Source organism: Nestor notabilis, unplaced genomic scaffold (assembly GCF_000696875.1).
Source record: "Nestor notabilis isolate BGI_N333 unplaced genomic scaffold, ASM69687v1 scaffold18464, whole genome shotgun sequence".
Taxonomy (NCBI): Eukaryota; Metazoa; Chordata; class Aves; order Psittaciformes; family Psittacidae; genus Nestor; species Nestor notabilis.
In genome coordinates, this window is record NW_009927293.1 from 24,281 (window position 1) to 45,111 (window position 20,831).

Below are 20,831 nucleotides of genomic sequence, written 5' to 3' on the forward strand. Positions count from 1 at the left end.
ACCCCATCCCCCCTTGGCCTATCACTACAGTCCCTGATGAAGAGTCCCTCTCCAGCAGCCTTGTAGCCCCCTTCAGACACTGGAAGCTGCTCTGAGGTCTCCACGCAGCTTCTCTTCTCGAGGCTGAACAGCCCCAGTGTTCTCAGCCTGTCTTCATACAGGAGCTGCTCCAGCCCCTGCTCATCCGCATGGCCTCCTCTGGACTTGCTCCAACAGCTCCATGTCCTTCTTATGGTGGAGATACAATGTTATCATTCCTTGGGGACATTGTTACCTTCCCTTTGTTTCTACAAGAGGCCTTCATACTTACAAATCCAGTTATGCTGGTGAGAGCTTGTCCATAGATTACAAGATTGTAATTCTAAAGTCTTTTAAAAGACTTGGAATTTCCCTCACCATAGGGTTTAAATCAGGAAAAGCTTTTATCTGTAGAAAAATCTTTTAAGTTGATTTTGCATATATTTATGCCTCCTTTTGAGTCTTGGATGATGGAACTGACACTAATCACTGCATGAGATGACACGTAAGAAGAGATGAACAATCATTTCAGTAATTTTGTTTAGGAGATGCTAATACATTTACTTCTTTTCAGCTTGTATGAAACAGCAGGCATGATAATGAGGTGTGACTTCAAACAGATCAAAAGCTGTTGGTAGGGATAATCTCCATAATTCACCTATAACTTTGCTAGTGGAAATGGAGTCACTCGAAACCCGGATTGATAGCATTTTAATGCCATAACGTTTCATCCTTTAAATGAGGCACACAGCAGGGAAATTTCGCTAATCCTGATCTTACTACTTTGCAAAATTGTTCTGTCCCATAGAATTTGTAGGTAAATAGACCTACTTATACAGATAATAATTCACTTAAAAATTATTAGTTACTCATGTGGGGGCAAAACTTCTGGCTCTGTAAGTCAAGCATAAGGTTTTAGCATAAGCAGCAACTTATTCAGTCATTTACAAACTATGTCAGTGTTTCTTCTCACCTCAGAAATCACCAGATTCTTCTGCTCCCAGATCTTTCTGGCTTCAGCCTTCTCTTTCTTTTTCAGAAGCTCAGGATTTGGCATGGTTCCTGATGTCCTTGCTTCAATAAGTTTAGTTACAAGTGTCCAGAGGCGCGTCTGCCATCTCTGAACGCCTGGCATAGCATCAGCTGAGATTAATGGAAGACGGCAGAAACAAATTTCAGTTATAATGCATGAACCCAAAACTATACAAAAAGCAGAAAGAAAACAGAATGCTAGACTTAAAATTCATTTATTTAATTTTTAAAAATATTCTCTGAATAACAGACCCATGCTGGAGCAGCTCATATACAGCTGCTCTGTATAGCCCATGCAATGGACCTATGTTGAAGAAGTTCGTGGAGAACTGCCTCCTGTGGGCGGGACCTCCCACTGGAGCAGAGGAAGAGTGTGATGAGTCCTCCCTGCGGAGGAAGGAGCAGCAGACACAACATGTGATGAACCAACCACAACCTCCATTCTCTGTCTCCCTGTGCTGCTCAAGGTGGGGAGGTAAAGAAAATCAGGAGTGAAATCGAGCCCGGGAAGAAGAGAGGGGAGTGGGGAAGGTGTTCTTAAGGTTTGGTTTTATTTCTCATTACCTTATTCCGATTTTCGTTAGTAATAAATTGAACTGATTTCCCCAAGTTGAGTCTGTTTTGCCTATAATGGTAATTGGTGAATGTTCTATCCCTGCCCTCATCTCAACCCATGAGCCTTTCACTGCATTTTAGTCCCTCTGTTCAGTTGAAGAGAGGGAGTGATAGAGCGGCTCTGGTGGGCATCCAGCCAAGGTCAAACCCATCACAGCTTGCTTGATTTCTCCAATTTAAACATTCACTGTTCTGTTATCATTAAGAAATTCAGACCAAAGCTTGAAGACTTAAGAGATCCTTTTTGCCTATTTACCATTTCCTGCCCCCATCCCCCCCCACCCTGGGAAAGTATCTTTAGGCTGCTAACATCTTCTTTTGCTCACTTTTTCAAACACTTTTAACAAAACATGACTCCGAAATCTTTCTTTGTAATTCTCAAGTGGAAACTGGTTGGTTTGAATGATTAAATGCATTTTTGCTAGCATTATACCTGCATGTGCTTAGCTTTCTTTAAAAAAGTCTAATCGCCAAGCTCTAGTGTACTTTACAGCTAAGATTTTGTACCCATGATTCTCACACTCATATAATTATTCCAGTTTCAAGCTGAAAAAATACAGCAAAGAGTGTTCATCACTGAATTTACTGCTTCAGAGGGAATTACGTACCTGTGTACTGTTAGAGGTGCATGAGTTAAAGCTTGATTCCAAGTGAGTGATATTTTTAAGAGACCTTTTCACATGCCTAGCTTTGTACTGTTGTGATTAGACTGCCATAGAAAGCCAAATGAGAAAGGTCACAAAGCCTCCAGTACACACAATAGTGCAGTAACATATAAATGAACACATACGAATGTAAAAAGGTGACAGACACCAACTGAAATAATGCTTACTGCAGGCTGAACTAACTAGTAAGAAGCTAACACAAGAAAGAATGAAGCAGTATACCTCTTTAAATGAGGTACGAAGTGTTTGATTAAAGCCTTATGCAACAAGAGGGCTAGATTTAAATGTATGCATAAGATTATTATTAACATGTACGAACCACAGTAGATAATGGAAAGTAAGATTTGTCAGTGTGACAAATGGTATGATGGCAGTAAGTAAGTGTGTAGGAGGGTAAATCTTAACTTCCTCAGGTAATAAGCTCATAAAAAGTGTCATGTGTGTACAAATATTAGTCACTATAAGGACGCTGGGGAGGGACTCTTTATCGGGGACTGTCGTGGTAGGACAAGGGGTAACAGCTTCAAACTTAAACAGGGGAAGTTTAGATATAAGGCAGAAGTTCTTCCCTGTGAGGGTGCTGAGGTGCTGGCACAGGGTGCCCAGAGAAGTGGTAAATGCCCCATCCCTGGCAGTGTTCAAGGCCAGGTTGGACACAGGGGCTTGGAGCAACCTGCTCTAGTGGAAGGTGTCCCTGCCCATGGCAGGGGGTTGGAACTGGATGATCTTAAGGTCCTTTCCAACCCAAACCATTCTGTGATTCTATGATTATCTTCTGATGAGATTCTTCGACAAGTATTTCATAGTCCAGCTTACAAAAGCCACTGCATATGTAAATAAATAGAAATAATAAAATATTGCAAAGTGTTACTTATAATCTGATATGATTAAAAAAGCAGCTTATAAGAAAACCTTAAAATAATAATTTTCAGTCAATCAATCACAGCTAATTAAAAATAAGAGAATGAAATCCAAGCTTGCAGAAGAAAATACCACTTGAGTACTTTTCATATATGCTTTTAGCTCCTAAGGTGAAGTTGCCTGCAATAACCTTACAAGTCTGTCTCTCAGTATCAGCCTTGTGACCCCTTCTCTTTTGAAAGAAACAAACAATAAATCCTGCTCATAATAATTTTTGGATTCAATTGTTCCAAAACTTGGTCATCAAGAACTACATTAATTTTGTGCTTAAAATATAACACACTGGGAAAAAAACAACCAACTAAACCCCCCCAACAAACCAAACACAAACCAACAAAACAACAGAAACAATCGAACTTACTTTTAGCATCCCACAAAATATCTTGTTCTGGAGGAGCAGCAAACAGGATGTAAAGACGTAGGGTGTCAATGCCATACGCTTTCACTAATTCTTCAGGGTCTATTCCATTATGCTTTGATTTGCTCATTTTTTCCCAAGCAACTTGGAGCTTTTCACCAGTTTTTAGGTGAATGGGTTCAGTTCCTAAATATTAAGTCATACGCAAAATGTGTATTTTTTGCTCATTTGTAACAGCAATTAATTTTATTCTCTAAACTTAAGAAGGAACAACTATTTCTAGTGGATTTTATTTGTTTCCAACCAGCTTAAAGAGGAAAACCACCCATTGTAAACACTCTCTTCCCTCTCAAGGTTTCTCCCTTTAATGTTTTAACACCACTAACATGCCAATTCTTCCATTACATCATGACAGAAAGCCTCTTTCTACCATCTGGAAGCTGTATCTGGCACTAATGTGCTACCGTGACAGCCTCTGAGATTTAAGCATTGTTATAACCACGCCATTTAAAACCTCCTAGGTAGGTGTACTGATTTGGTACAATTCTGACCTGCACTTAGCTTTTACAAACACCAGATTTGTAGGTGTTTGTTTTCAACTGCAGTAAATTATCCTGTCAAGAACGTGCCTTCTGTCACATTCATTTTAGAGATGTAAAAGGACATTTACGCTAATTAAGGTGCAATCAAGAAAAACCACCTGCTCCAGAAAAGCCCTAGTTTTTCTAAATGAAAATAGGATACCAGAGAGAGACAAACTTAAGGGGGTTTGTACGCAGGAAAACAGTGAATAAAAGGTTGAACAGGGGAGTGCTTAAGCAAGGCAAATGCGATCAAACCACTCCTGTTGCTACAGGTCCCCCAGCCAGGACTTGCTGCTCCAGTTTATGCAGTGAAAGCGCTGGAAAGAACTTGAGAAACAGCACTCTTCCCTTATACATATTTTACATTCCTAGCACCTACTGAATACACAACACACATTAGCTTTGCCACAATGTTTTTGTAGGTAGTCTGTTTGCTGGGACGACTAGCTCCATTCAGCAAGCAGCTGAGCACTGACTTAATAAAACTGTTTTTTTTGGATGCTACTGGAGCTAAAATAATACCATCACACTGTTTCTGTGTTTGGATGCAATTCAAAGCTGCTGGATTAGTAGGGTCTCTGTGCACTCAGCAGTGCATATGAATCCAAAACTCACAGACATTGCTTTCCAGTTTAAATATTACAAGGATTAATTTTCTCTTCCAGATTTTCCCAGCACTGAGACTTGTACACTGAAGGAGTCCCTGACTTTCTGGCTGCACCTATGCTGATTTTTCCCATGCAATCTCTCTTACCCGTGAGATCAACCTCTTCCCTCTTCAAACACTGGCCTGTTGTTGTTAGTCTGAATGTCTGATTCTTGATAAGACCTTGAACCAAGAGCTTATGGAAAGGCTCCCTAAGGATGGAAGGAAAAAGAAACTTGTCTGTTGAAAAGAGCTGTCAAAAGCATACTTTATGATAAGCCTCAGGTGCTGAGCCAATCAGGCACAATTACTTAATGAAACAAGAATTTCAAGTTGACTGTACATAAATGCTTGTCACCTTAGAAAGGACTTTGTGCATTTATTCATGGTGGCTGGCTGGCAAGTGGAAGTATTGATTTCTATTCTGCACACATTCTTGCGTCCTGATTTAGTACTGAGTTATTCTAACATCACCTTTCAAATTAGCATACGGATAATACACAAACGTTTCTTGGCCAACAGTGTAATTTCCCTAGCTTCAAGCTGAATCTCCAAGTGTAAAAGCATTCAAGTACCTGGCCTCACTGTCTTACAAATATTTAGTTCTATCTTGCTGCACATTTCTTTCTATAAACAGAGAAGACAGTTTTCCTGACATAAGCACTTGCATGCCTTGTCCCTTTGCAGGACTAGCCATGAAGACCTAGCTGTAAGAAAAAGGTACACTAGAAAAATGGCAATCTCGGAAAGTTCGTGTGTTCAGTGGATCAATTTTTTCAGCATCTTGAACTTTAAATCTTTCCTTTTCTAGCAAAATTTATGTCTGGAAGAGTAAACTCTCATGCAATGTGTGTACCATAGAGCTAGAGAGAGCCTTAAAAGCACCAAAGCTAAGGGCAGTAGTGCACTCAAGGTCAGTAGTGCACTCAGCATGAACTACACTCTAAACACTGCTCTGTTTGACTGTTGAGGCTACCTTCTTTAATAATCTTGCATTTCTAATTCATTGAGTCAGATGTCTGTTGCTGTTTTCACTGAAAAGAAGGACAACAAAATTCATCTCTAGAGGTTTTGCTCCCTACCCAATAGGCCAGGAAAGTGAGGCAGTTCTAACAGCAACCACAAGAAGAGCAGAGGCCAGGGAAGAGGTGTGGAGCCAGACCCAGAAGGCATACAGAGTCTGGGAGTCTTCTTATGGGATCTTCCAACACAACCGTATTGCTGACCATCATTTTGGAGATCATGCTAATCAGCACTGGTTACTCCTGACTTAAACCTTCTAATGTTCACATATGTGTGACTCAACACTAAGCAAGCTGGATCCTCCGCACTTCCCCCTAACCAGGCCCCACATATCTACCAAAACAACTCATATAAAAATGATGCATGACTCCTATGTACATACTTTTTAAAAAGCAAAAATAAATCCATCTGAAGAAGAGACAGTAAAATCAGACTTCTGCATTTTACTTCACATGCACAAAAAGCCATAATCCAAAACACTACTCACTTCTAAGGTGTTAAGTTAGTATTTTACATTATTAGGAAATATAAATGATATAAAAATTTATCTTGTGATTTAAAACACAGTAATTTATTTAGTAACATAGTTAAAGTATTATTTAATAATATAACAATTATGGATGCTTTAACTGTATTGAAGCAGGTATCTTCCAAGTACTAGCCTTCAAACTCTTTTGATGACTCTAAGGAGATATTTGAACAAAAAGCCTTCAACTGGGAGATAAAATGCGACAGGCTTCATACTTTATCTCCAACATATTCATGTTTGAACATGTGTTTCCTTCCTTGCATATTTTCTATACTTAGAAGTATATTGTACAAGTACTGGCACACAGCGGTGCATCATTCAGTCATGAAGCTGTACAAGCCTCTGCCATGCCACCTGGTTTTATCAACAGTGTCAGGAGTAGCAATTCAGGCACCTCTAGAAATATTTTCTAGGCAAATATTTCACAGGTTGCCCGAAAAATCCTGTTTAGAAGTAAATTAAAGGAACTTAAGGAGAAGTCAAATTTGTACAAACAAGAAAAAGTATTTTAAAATAGGAGGCAGTCATTATCTAAAAATCTCAAAGATTTATCACAAATTATCCAAGTGAAATAGAAGATGAAAATCAGGAACAAAACCCCTGTAATCATATCAACAAATGGTGGAAAAAGTCCTTCAAGAGAGAATTGTTCAGGATAGTTTATTCTACAAACCAAAGACATTACACCACGGAAAAATAAAAACAATGTCCCCCCTATCATTCAGTACTTTGGTCTGTTTGAGATTTCAAGCAGTTTTTGAAATAGCTACACTTCCTGCTATCTAAAATAAAGCTAATGAGGTATCCAGAACATCCAAATCAGACAGAGTTCTCCCATGGAAGTGATTTTTCAAAAACACTTCTTTTTAATGACAAACAGCTAGTTCAGATCATATGCCAAGTTATTAAAAGCTGAAGGCAGGAATGAGCATTTCCTATTTTTGTTTATGCTGACAGAGGCTAAAAAAATGCAATATAAAATACATTACCAAGTATGGGGAAAAAACACCCCACGTGTTCCTAGTGGGAGACCGCAGGAGAAAGGAGATGTGCCCAAAATGAGAAAGCCAGAGCCCATCTAATAAACACAGGGCTCAGAAACAAACCGAGTACTGAATTTTTCCTGTAATGCACAGCGACTTTGCCAGTGTTGTGGTGGCTCCATCTAATGGTCACAAGCAGATGTTACACTTTAATGTAGATTAATAAAGACACCCAAAACTTTTTCCTTTGAAGACAGCGATGTGTTTCTTGGCTGCAGAATGGAGCTGCCAAGACACCAAAGCACAGGAGGCTGGATGCAATTCTGATGTAAATACTGCAGCACCCAGTCATGGCCTGGTGTTATAGAATCATAGAATGGTTTGGGTTGGAAAGGACCTTAAAGCTCATCCAGTTCCAAGCCCCTGCCATGGGCAGGGACACCTCACGCTAGACCAGGTTGCTCCAACCCCTGTGTCCAACCTGGCCTTGAACACTGCCAGGGTTGGGGCATTTACCACTTCTCTGGGCACCCTGTGCCAGCGCCTCAGCACTCTCACAGGGAACAACTTCTGCCTAAGATCTAACCTGAACTTTCCCTGTCATAAACCCCTCCTGAGCTGTATCCCTGCCAACCACTGAAATTAAGTGATACTCACATAGACAGACATCCTGGCACAGTAAATGAAGAGGTGGCTTGATCTTCTTCAAATGCTCCATCACATTTCAGATTGTAAGGATGCTGGAATGGAATACACCTTCACCTGCCTGTGAAGTTTGCTTGTACCCACGCTGGAGTATGGGCACTGTGGCCTTAGGTTTATGTGGAGCTTTTGCTCATGTTGTACATCAGCTGGAATGTCACTCACCTGACACCTCTGAGAAGGATCAGCTCTCCTAGCTATGAAATGTGTAATTCATCTTTACTCCTTTCACTAATGTTCATATACAGGTTCTTCTCTATGACAGACCAATCTCTCTATATAGGAGCACGCAATGGATGGATATGCTCAGTGCCATGTCCTCATGCTCCTTGCTGTGCTCTGTGCAAGGGTAGTAGCAGGACTTTCAATTCAATTGCAACTGACCTGGCTGGAAGGACTCTGTGGAGCCTACAACAGTGATAAATAGTGGACTCAGAAGAAGCGATAACCCTAGCAAGGGCACTCACTGCATGTATTTGCATCCTGCACCTTTAGAAAGGTTGAGAGATCCTGATGCTGTGCCCTAGAGTGAAGACAAGACCTTGGTAAGTCACTGTCAGCTGAGTTCAGGTGCTTGTGAAACCTGATGTTAGATCAAGGTATAACAACCTGGCAATCCTGTGGAAGACCAGAATACAACCCCAGACTTGGTTTGGGTTGGAAAGGACCTTAAGATCATCCAGTTCCAACCCCATGCCACAGGCAGGGAGACCTTCCACTAGACCAGGTTGCTCCAAGCTCCGTCCAACCTGGCCTTGAACACTGCCAGGGATGGGACAATAGAAGCAACTGGAGGATGTGGAAACTGATCATTTTAGGCAGAAAAAAGATCAAACAATATTGAACATTCAAGATCTTACACAGTCAATAGCTGAGTGTTTTTACTTAAAATCAACACTAGTGATGAAGTCTTTAATGACAACAGAGAAGCTCTAGCATCCTTCCTTTACAAAATGCATTTTTTCTGTCACACACATCTTCTTTTATTCTGTAATGCAGCTCTGTGAAGATAGTGCCTTCTTACTCAACAGATTTGCTCTCTCTCACAGTCAAATCTGCTGCCTTAATGGTAGCAATAGGCTTTGGTTTTGCCTTACAGTCCATCAGGGAAATGTGCTAGATCCCAATTCCAGTTATTCATCAGACAAAACCAATTACTAAAGCCTGGGGAAGAGTCAGATTCTGTGAAACTTGTACTTGCAATAATACAGTTGAGCAGGGGTAACAGTGTGTCAGCACATACTGGCCATGGTGGATTAAGCTGGAACAGATAGAATCATAGAATGGTTAGGGCTGGAATGGGTCACATCATCTGATCCCAGCTGCTTTCCTGGCTCCTGTCCCAGCAGTGGTCACAGCTGGAAAGGCTGACTTGTCAATCAATTCTAGATGCACTTACAGACCAGACAGCTAAACCAAAATGACATCAATTTGCACGTAACCTGTTACCACATGTACCAATACCCAGAGGGTGTCATTTATTCTGCCTTGTCATTGCATTTTCTATGAAAGCATGTGTGATGTCTGTAAATGCCTATTTTATACGTGACACATCCCTGGCAGTGTTCAAGGCCAGGCTGGAGAGAGCCTTGGGTAACATGGTCTAGTGTGAGGTGTCCCTGCCCAGGGCAGGGGGTTGGAACTGATTGATCTTAAGGTCCTTTCCAACGCAAACCAGTCTGTGATCATATAATAATGAACATCAGATTTGAAGAGTTTGCTTTGAAAATCTAAACTATGGAATTCTTAACTTCTGTTTTCAATCTCATTATTCTATTAATAGTCATCAGTACAGAATTAAAGACTATCATAAACATTTCAATGGATTCAAAAGTCAGAGGATAGGAGCCAAACAATAAAAATTTCCATGAATAAAACCTATCAAAAATAAAAAATTACTACAGATGAATATAGGTATTCATAAAGAATTTGCCAGGATACCAGATAACACTTTAAATGGTGGCAGTTCTGAGATGTAGCAGAGTTTTATGAATTTAAATCGGTGAACAAGACCTGAGCTACTAGAGGAAGACTGAAAAAGCACAAGAGGGCAGAGTTTAACATTTGAATGTTTTCCCTCGAAGCTGTGGCTTCAACACCATCACTTTAAGCTTCCTAACAGTAAGCTTGTTGTTTCTCATCACCCTTTTCAGATCTCTCAGACCAGTCCTTGAGCAGTCCTGACAGAAGACTGAGCAAAAGCAACTTCTGACCAATGCTAAGCCATTTAAAACGTATGGTAATATTTTCATATCAAAACAAAATCCTAAGTTGAATTCATGTCTTAAAAGCACCTAATGCTTTGCATTAAGCTAAAGCAAGCAAACAGTTTTGTACAAGATAATGAATTTGTTACAGACTCTTCGTTAGGGACTCTAGTGGTAGGACAAGGGGTAATGGCTTTAAACTTAAACAGGGGAACTTTAGGTTAGATATCAGGAAGAAGTTCTTCACAGTGAGGGTGGTGAGGCACTGGAATAGGTTGCCCAAGGAAGTTCTGAATGCTCCAACCCTGGAGGTGTTCAAGGCCAGGCTGGACAGAGCCTTGGGCGACATAGTTTAGTGTGTGGTGTCCCTGCTCATGGCAGGGGGGTTGGAACTAGGTGATCTTAAGGTCCTTTCCAACCCTAACTATTCTACGATCTTGCAGTCTGAGCACACGTGTAAGCAGTACAAACAACAGATCCTAAGGGCAAAGCTGCAACCTTCACATGTGCAACAGCTCTTGAGATTGCATATGGTGTCAAAGGAATTCTCCAGTCTTGGAAACCAACTTCTACAAAAAGCAACTTTGATTTTCTCTGCTATTGTCACTATACACAGTCACTGCTTCTTAAGAATTTTCTTTTTGTTGAAGGCAGAGTTTTCTTCTGCAATTCACCATATTTAGACCAATCTACACAGCTTTGGTGCTACTGCAGTGGAGCACTGCTGGAGTACTGCTACTACAGTGGAGTGTGAACAAAACACATCTGAAATTAACACAGCTACAGAATCACAAAGACTTAAAAATAATGTAGGTCAGGAGGGACCTTTGGAAGTCATTTGGTCCTTTCTCACAGCAGCCCTGACTCTGGGTTGCTCAGGGCCCCATCCAGCTGAGTTTTGACAACATCCATTGCTGGAGATGCCACAGCCTCTCTGGCCAAACTGTTCCAGTCTGATCATCTTCACCATTGAAACCATTTTCCTTCTGTCCAGCTGAACCTTGCTGCAATCTGTGACTGTTACTCCTTTCCTTTCTCTGTACAACTCTGAGAAGAGTCTGGTTCCACCTCCTCTATAAACCTCTGCACTTGACTGCAGTTACATTCCATCATTAGCCTTCTCTAACACACACAACTCCCTTAACCTCTCCTTGTATGGCATATGCTCCAGCCCCTGACTATCATAGTGCTCCTCCACTAGATCCAGTTTGACAATGTCCCTCACACTGGGGGGGAAGGAGGGGGCTCAAAACTGGACACAATATCCCAGATGACTTCCTGGGCAGAGATAATCAAAGCTGGACATGGTTTTCCTAATTCAATGCAGTACACTCTTACACCAACTGCTGACTCATGTCTAACACGGTGCTCATCAAGACCCCTAAAGCCCTTGTCTGCCCTAATCCGCATAGTCCGTGCAACCTCAGCTGTTTCTGAGGATAACCTGCTCTATGTATCTGAGTTTCCTGTCAGCATTTCAGACTTGCTTCCCCAAGATGTCAAGTCCTCTGTGTAGCAGCCCTGCCATTCAAAGTATCAATGGCTTCGCTCAGTGTGCAGTGATGAACATGTGAGGGTGAGTGAGCACTACAGTGCACTGCCCAGGTTGTTGATGACCAGGTTAAATACAACTGGCCTCAGCAGTGACTCCTGAGGAATATGACTTGCAAAGAGCTGCCAGTCAGACTTTGAACACTGACCGTCTGAGCCTGAAAGTCCTCAAAGTTTTTCCACCCATGCTGCAGCCCACCCATTCAGCCTATATCTCCTCAGTCAGACTACAAAGATGTCAAGGAGAACTTAAGAGCCTTGCTAAAGTCATGGTAAAAGATAGGCACAGCTCTCTCCTCACCCACAGAGGCAATCATCTCACCATAGAAGAAAGGCAGATGTATTGGGTATAATTTCCAATTAGCAAATCCATGGTGACTACTCCCAGTCACCTTGTTTTTCATTTGCTTGGAACTTGTACATCTCTGGTTCACTTAAGGGATCTCTAACTCATTCTTACCCTAGTAGTACTTCTCTCCTTCAAACTCTCCTGCTAAGCACAGGCCTTGACAGCAAAGGCCAAGGCAAAGACTGTCCTTTGCTACTAGGCTCTTTGAGTGTGCATCAAGACAACATTTTCACTAATGGTCTATTCAGTGTACCTGCAGAAGCCCTTCTGCCTTCACATTCTTCACCAGTTTCAATCCTGGTTGTTTTATGGCCCTTCTCAATTCCAACCTGGCTACCTAGCCAATGCTTTCACATTCCTCCAGGGGCAGCTCATCCTCACTTCCACTTTCTATGCACTTCTTTTAGTGTTTGAGCTTACTCAGGACATTCCTTTTCAGCCATGCTGGCCTCTTTTCATACCTCCTCATTTTCTTGCATATTAGAGCAAGCAAACCTCCTCTTCCTTGTGATCCTACTTCCTAGTGATAATACTTCAGCCACTGTTGTTAATGTTGTTTTGGGAGGTGGAAGAATTTGACTAGCCAAAGAACATTCTGCTGCTGCCTAACAGCGCCACTAGACGAGTGGTAAGATTAGGACTTTAATCTTCTGTAGAATTGATATGCCTGAAATTATTTGCACAGGAAAGCTCTGAAATTCTCTGCTTAAAGAAACAGTGCCTCCAAGAGAAAGGATCTGCTTTGGGATCCGCTCCCTGAGAGGAGACAGCTTTCCTGCTGCAGCTATGCAAGCTGAATACAACAGAGTGAGACACGGGTACACAAATCATCCACATCCAAAAATTCAAATACAGCTTCCACTGCAAACTATTATGAAGGCAAAAATGAACAATGAAAACGCATCTCCTATTTTCATCAAATGATAATGGAATAACTCAGGGAAATACTCTGCTGGCTCCACTAACTAGTCCATCTTTTTCTGGCACACAGCTACTTAAGTTCTAGTTTTGTAGCAAAACTACCACATTGAAGAGTTCATTGCCACGTAGATGTAGGTTCCTCTTCTACATCAAAGTCTTTAGAGTGGATACTAGTAAAGAATGAATGTACGTGAGTTTCCAGCTGAAAAATTACTGAGCAGTTCTCAGGGGATCACTCATTTTGACTCAATCTATTCAAATGTGGCTGCTGATGGGAGAACATGACAGAGCATGGGACAGTATTTCACTGCTCTGACACTAGTATCCTCCCAGTTGAGGCATTCCTTCTTCCCAGTTGATGCATGCCTGTGATGCCATTTTAGGGTACGGATGGAAGAATATCAGTGGAAATAGGGACATCAAGCTGAGAGGACAATGAACAGAACATCAGATGACTCACCTTCCTGCCTCAACCTTTACCTCTAACCAAAACAGACAATAATGAATTAGGCTAAAGTAGCATCAGCAGCAAGAGCAGTTAATTATATAAAAGTCATTAAATAACAAATAAATTGACAGCAGATAAATGTACTGCTTTTGCTTATGATGAAGTGTTTTGCACTGCTTAGTTCCAATACTGCAGTGATTATAGGAGTGTTTTTCTACATATGCATAGTTTCACTGAAATTAATGGTATTACTGGCAGGGAGTTCCCTGATTTGAAATACTAGCACTACTCAGAATGCCTGAAGTTAGTGGTTTATGCAAGCTTTTGCAGGCTGAAAATCCACAGTATCATTTTATCACTTGCCCTGAGCCTGTTACTACTCATGTAATAAAAATGCTATGGATCTATGTATGCATACAGAAAATGTAACTAACTGTGAGAAATCAAGTAGTTACCCAAGACTGACAAGCAGGAATATTCAGGCTTATTCACTGTGATGTTCTACCATTGTAACAATGCCCACAAACACTCTTGCTAGTCAAATGAAACACAAAAGGTTTTTATAGAAATATGAAAGGCTTACTTGTGTTTTGTCATCTTTAGATCATGGCAAAAATGGTTTAAAAACCTTGCATAGAATAAGTGCATAACTGCATGCTCCTTTCCTCCGATGTACAAATCCACGGGCATCCAGTAGTCTGCTAACTCACTACTAAAGGGCCTGAAAAAAACCACAAGTATATTAAAAATACAATGTCGAAAAGAAAGATCAGCTCTACTTAAGTAGCTCATCATACTTGACTGGACACCACTGAGAGCAATACATGCGTAATAAACCTTCTATTTTGTTATGAGATCTTTTACATTTTTAAGTGGTATGCTTATGAAATTACAGACAAAAATTTGATTTCCACTGAGATGCAGAGCCACAAAAATACTATTTTCCTTTGTTTTAGACAAGCAACTATGATTTCACATACATTATTTTTTATACACACCCTGTGCCTAGCCTTTGAATTTCTCAGTATTTATGAAGTGTTACATACAAATATATGAGAGTGAAAGACAGAAGACTTGCCTACTCAAAAATAGGGGTTTTTTTAATAATAGGTTTTCATTATTGCCATTAGGGAGCAATGAAGCAGTTTAAGGCTGCAAAACATTCTGAAGAGTCAGATGGGCCATTGCACTCCAACTGAAGGATACTCAATGAATTTACAGTGAATCTGTCATTTACAGTGAATCTGTCATTTACAGCATATTTACTCTGTCATTTGGGGTCATCTGTATGGTTTTCTAGCATTGCTTACTTCTTCATTAAATATTGTTATATGTTCTGTAATGGGCTCCTGCCTGCAAAATACCATATGTACGTGTTTTTAATGTATGCTTTGTGGACCCATTCCAGCAAATGTATATGTTTGGTCAGTCTGTTTGATTATTTCACCTGTAATTATTGTAAGAGCAATACTTTTTTTCCTCACAGATGAGCCCAGAAGAAAACTATGGATCTGGGATTCATGTCTTCAGTGGAACAAATCAAAACTAACCTGTTCACAGGGTTCTAAAAACAACAGAGTAATTATCCCAAATTCTAGACCTGTGAAATACAGCTCGTGGAAATAAAAGGCTTACATATAAGCAGCTTAGCCAAAAAATCCAAATAAACAAATCAAATTGAGGCAGTGAGCTAATGCAGAAGTTCATATGAGTGTTCTTATTTCAATATAAACCAGATTTAGCCACACTAAGCTGTTACTTTGACAGCTGGGTGTTCCATCCAACTAGTTCTTCAACTTCTGGAAAAGTCCCTCTTGTCCATGCATAAGGTAATATTTCAAACTGTCACTGAAGGGGAAGCAATGTGCCTGACTTAATAACATTAATATTAAATCCACACTATCGCTAGCAAATAATTAACATTAACATGAATTAAAAGTGTTCACAGAAGATTTTTCTTTAGTTTAACAGAACTAGTGCTGCAAAAATAATTGGCCCAGGTATACTAAATCTCTTGGTATGCGGTATGTACCCAGAAACTGCTCTGGACAATAAGCAAACAAATACATCCCCAAACAGCCCTAGATGAGGTATCAGTATCTCAAAAATATCTTTTTATCTTCCTGAGACTACATAGTAGAGCTGTTCCACTAATTCTTCTCTGGAAAAAGCAGTGCTACCAGCAGCAGTACTACAGGCACACTATGAAGCAGAAAAACAGCTAAAATGACTACATCTCTCTTGCACATTTCCTATGCTGCAGCCACTAATACCCAGCATATAAAAAACATCCTTTCATTATTTATGCATCCAGTATAAGCGCCAACACAGGAGGAGCTTGCTGTGATGCCACTTTGCTTTAGGCCTGTGCATGAGGAAGTAGCAAGTTACTAGAATTCAGAGAAATGAAGGTGCTGTTCTTGGTAGCTGGCTGTCACACTGGACTATTCGTCTTCTAACTGGTGGAAAAGCATTGTGTGTCCACACACTGAACCACTCAAGCGCATTGCCAGGGAAGGTACAGTCCATGCAACTTACTACAGTTTCCGAGAGTCGTGGTAGGCTGTCATTCTTCTTGGCACCCTCCACTAATGACAATCTTTTAGCTCCTCAGCTGAACATTTCCTCTGAGCTCTCTCATGTAAACTTCTGTCCCTTGCCCCGCACTTACGCAGCTGCATCTACACATCCTGCTTTGTAGATCTCCTGGCATGGAAGCAACCAAAAGCCACTTTTTTAGAGCACCTCCTAGTCTCCCCTGTGCTGTGCTCAGGCCAAAGGGCAGGAAGAAAACTGGGGCAGCACAGGGGGTTATGCAGTCTCCTACAAAGGCAGTTAGAAGCTAGAAGCACCAGAGTGCCTGGCCTCTTCCTTCCCATCTACTCTGTGAAGTGACTTGCCCCAAGACAGTCGTGTGCTTATGGCCCTCACCTCTCTGTGTTGTGAGGGTCAGTGTACCTCAGGTAGTACCAAGCCGAATCCACAAATGTATCCATGGTATCGACTTCTCGCCGTGCTGCTGCCTTACACCTGAGAAAGACAGAAGGAGAAAAGCTATTTTTAGGTAAGTGACAAGCTTGGAGAAAAAAAGAACCAACTGTGTATAGAGTGGCCATGAAGACATTTAGACTGAAAAGTGGTCTGAAAAGTCACAAGTTCAGAAAAAGTCCAATACCAGCAACAGGGCCATCTCTCCTTCCCTCTCCCTCCCAAACCAAACAAAATACAACCAAAAAGAAGCCTGAACAATTATCACAGAATGGTTTTGGTTGGAAGGGACCTTAAAGCTCATACAGTTCCAACCCCGTGCCACAGGCAGGGACACTTTCCACTATACCAGGCTGCTCCAAGCCGCGTCAAGCCTGGCGTGGGGCAGCCACAGCTTCTCTGAGCACCCTGTGCCAGTGCCTCAACACCCTCACAGGGAAGAACCTCAGATCTCATCTCAATCTCCCCTCTGCCAGGTTAAAGCCATTCTCCGTTGTCCTGTCACTACATATCCTTGTCAAAAGTCCTTGTGAGAAGGTACAGCAACAACTCCTCTACAATACCTACCTGCACATCACTGTCCTATTCCAGAACACTTAGAAAACGTAAGTAGAGCACAATCAACTGTACACTATCCAAAAAGATATTTCTTAGACTTGCATCCAGATGGAAGGCAGGCTTTAATACTAAAAAGCAGCAGCATTGCATTGCACTGCTGATGAAAAACTTCTCTGGGATGAAAACTACCAGTTCTTTCTGCAAAACCTGTATGGGAACTCCAGTGTACCCAGCTATCTAAGCAGCCCTCAAGATTAGACAACTGATCTCTCTCCTAATTTAGGCTGTTTTATTTCTTAAACAGCTGGACTACAAAGAATAAAGATTACGGCATTGATGAGATGCATATACTTACTATCTCCTTCAATCTGAATTACATGCTGTCATCTGTACAGTGAATGTGATTCTTCATGATAAAGAAACATATAGCAGAAGAAACACTTTATTGCTGGATTATGGCTAAAAAAATGAACATGATGTTATTTCTTTAACAAAAGGAAGCTTTATATAAACTCTGCTGGTGAAAGATAATAAAAATTGTAGTAAATGAAGTAAGAAATACTGTTAAGAAACAGGAGGTGGGGGAGAAAATAATTCTGTTTTCCCTGTTTTCTTAAAAACAGCGAGCTTTGCTTCAGCTTATTTATGAAGAAATAGCAGTGGGTGTCTGTTGTAAAAAGGACCCTGTGCTGGGTCAGACTAAAGATCGTTCTGGACTGGTATCCTGTCTCAGAGTGGTGAACACAATAAATAGGCAGTTACAAAGCAATCTCTCCCAGTCTGCACTCCGTGCAGCACTGGCTTACCTCGGGCAGGAACAGTTCACCCATTCTGGAGCTGTTTCTAAAGGTGAGGCTCCCTTTCCTGTGAAGGTGGTCACATTGGGCAACACCACAGGTAAGTCTTCATAAGGTACAGGGACAATGCCACATGTCTGGCAGTGAATGATAGGAATAGGTGTCCCCCAATACCGCTGTCGAGATATTAACCAATCTCTTAATTTGTCACTCGTTAGGTCTCCACCTATTCTTGTTTTTTTGGCCTGCTGGGTAATAGCTTTTAGAGCCTCCTGCCGAGTCATGCCTGTGATCTGACGAAAAACACAGAGAAGCAGTGCCAGTGAACATGCAAGAACAGACAAAAAAAGTCACAAATGCAATTTCTGAGAGTTCAAACTTTATGAGCCTCATACCATTTCCCCCTTCCAACTACAGTCTCTATCCAAGAGACTATTCACATACCAGCTACTCATTTAAACCCTTTTACTCAGAAGATAATGTTCTTGATGGTCTGAATAGAACACGGCTGAGAGACTTGTAGACCCCTTCAGCCCTTATTGGCTGATATTTGCATTTACTGCTGACACTTGTAATCAACTGATAGGTGCTGAAACACAGGGTGGAGACTGAGGAAATCCAAATGGTAAAACTTTTTCCTGTGTTCATTTTAGGTTTTTCTATTCTTGCTTTCACATACATCTTAACTCCTTAGATCCTACCTGTCATATGAGAGAATATGAGTTTTGTGCGTGCTATTGAACGCATTTTTTCAAGAGCAGTAACACCATACATATCTTGTTTAAAGATTTATGTCACTTCAGGCAGGTATGTTAGCATAAAGGCTTACACCACATTTCAGTGAATGCATGGAAACAGGGTTAATATGTTAATATTTAACTTAAAAATCTATTGAGATGATGAAATAAGAATCAACTTTTAACATGGGTTTAATTATTCAGTTTCCATTATAAAACTCAGATCGATACTGTACATTTCTCTCTTGTACAAAAGGAAAAAACTCATTTTATTGCTACAGAAAAGCCAACATATTTCATCATAAAAGTATTCCTAGAAATTTGATAGCATAACCCTGGCTTGATTCTTAAGCAAATAAATAAATCCCTTTAATGATATGAAGTATTTGGCACTCTTGAGACAACAGATTCAGTCTGCATTATTATTGTAAGTTGGAAAGAACTCCATACTTGAATACCCACCTCTGCAGAATTAATGACTTTCTCCAAACCATTTGGCAATGTCTCAATGACTTCAGTAAAAGAAATGCCCAGATTCTTAGCGACTGCAGCATCTTCCGCACTAGTACTTGGAATTCCTAGGAGGGGAGAAAAAATAAATCACTTCTGGGGTTGACTAACATGGATTCAATCATCAGTTTGATAATAAAATATTTGATTTCAGTGACACTCTCTTTATAATGACTTATGTTTGCCCAAGAGATTTTAAAAATCTAAGAACAATAAAAATACTTTCATGTTCTTTAAGCAATAAAATTAAAGCAATAATTACAAACACATCTCTCAGTTTCTCTGTAATCCAAATATACATCAATGTCCTACCTCAGAAAAGGCTGAAAATTTGATGGTTCCAAAAAAGAGTAAAAATAAAGCTATAAAATATGGAGAAATAATAAAATTTTCAATACAGTTGTGTTACATAAGCATTATATATTTAAATAATACAAATTTGAATCCTATTTGCTACTACAAGAGACACACCAGCTGAAACAGTCCTCTTGTTTCAACAGGAAATTTAATCTCTTTGTAATTTCTTACTTTATTAACATGTACCGCAGCACAACAGTCTCTAACATTACTACCCTTTTAACATATTATGAAAGACATGATTTTTTTATAAACTCAGGAAAAGAATTCAAATAAGGTTAATTTTCTATTCAGAATGTAACTATTGAGAGCACTTCTTACTGCTGTCCAAGTCAGTTATATAAAGACAGTCCTTAAAGGCCCTGATGCTATATTTCCCTTTGCATCCTATTATTTGGGACTGTCATACATAGTTCTACTTTAGAGGACTATCTTTTAGGGTGAGTTAAGAAATTTCTTAACTTTATTATCACGTGTAATCTAAAATAACATTGAGATACTAACAGATTTGTTATTTTTCCACAGAGATGCATCTTTCTACATGGTTTTTCCTTTTAGGGAAATATTTTGAACAATCTCCCAAAATTCTGTCATCTTTAAAAGACAAAGAAACATATTCCAACAAGCTAATGCCAACATTATGTCAGTGAAAACTACAGTGAAACATCTCAAAATATTGCTGAGCACATTATAATTATTAACACGCAAATGACTTCATTCAAAACCAGTTCAACAATCATCTTTGTTCAGGCAATGAAATGCCTGCTATACATTAACTCTGTCAATATATGGGAGTTTGGAAGAAGATAACTAAGGAAAACCAAGCAAAACTCCCACGTGAAACTCCTTAACTATAATCAAAATAGCTCTTGCCATTTCAAGGCCATCTTACAGAATAATGTAGAGAGCCCTGCAGCCTGCAATAGGTGGCTTCACAATTTGCTCTACAAATGGGCAAAAGCAGGTCCCACTTTTTGCTCTTTCTTCATTTGAAAAGGTGATGCTATTCATATATATTTGCAAAGCTCAACAGCTGGCAGCCAGAACTTCCTGGGAAGAGCTGAGCTGTTTCCAACAGACATAAGGTGAAGGTATGTGCCAGTGAGCAAGCTGGAAGCTTTTAACGAAAAATAAGGTTAGGTATCTCAATTATTTACTTCTCTTACATGAGGAAACATTCTGGTTCTCAAAACCAGACTAATTTCTAAAGCGTAAGATGTAGACATGTTGTAAGTAAGGTATACAGCCCAAGTGGATAATTTCCATCAGTGTTGCGAGAGTCATCCAAGATATTTTTGAACAGTCAGATGGTTTTATTCAGTCCAGTTGCTG

General features: G+C 40.3%; 1 protein-coding gene across 1 annotated transcript in view; it reads right to left on the minus strand.

Moving 5' to 3' along the window:
- Positions 1-20,831, minus strand: part of LARS2 (leucyl-tRNA synthetase 2, mitochondrial) — a 62,071-nt gene that overhangs the window by 16,037 nt on the left and 25,203 nt on the right. Inside the window, exons 10-16 of the mRNA XM_010014006.1 lie at positions 19,095-19,210; positions 17,905-18,188; positions 16,484-16,582; positions 14,136-14,273; positions 4,948-5,051; positions 3,613-3,795; positions 992-1,161 (exon numbers count right to left, since the gene is read on the minus strand). Coding sequence (XP_010012308.1) covers positions 992-1,161; positions 3,613-3,795; positions 4,948-5,051; positions 14,136-14,273; positions 16,484-16,582; positions 17,905-18,188; positions 19,095-19,210 — 1,094 coding nt within the window. The remainder of the gene's footprint in view (positions 1-991; positions 1,162-3,612; positions 3,796-4,947; positions 5,052-14,135; positions 14,274-16,483; positions 16,583-17,904; positions 18,189-19,094; positions 19,211-20,831) is intronic.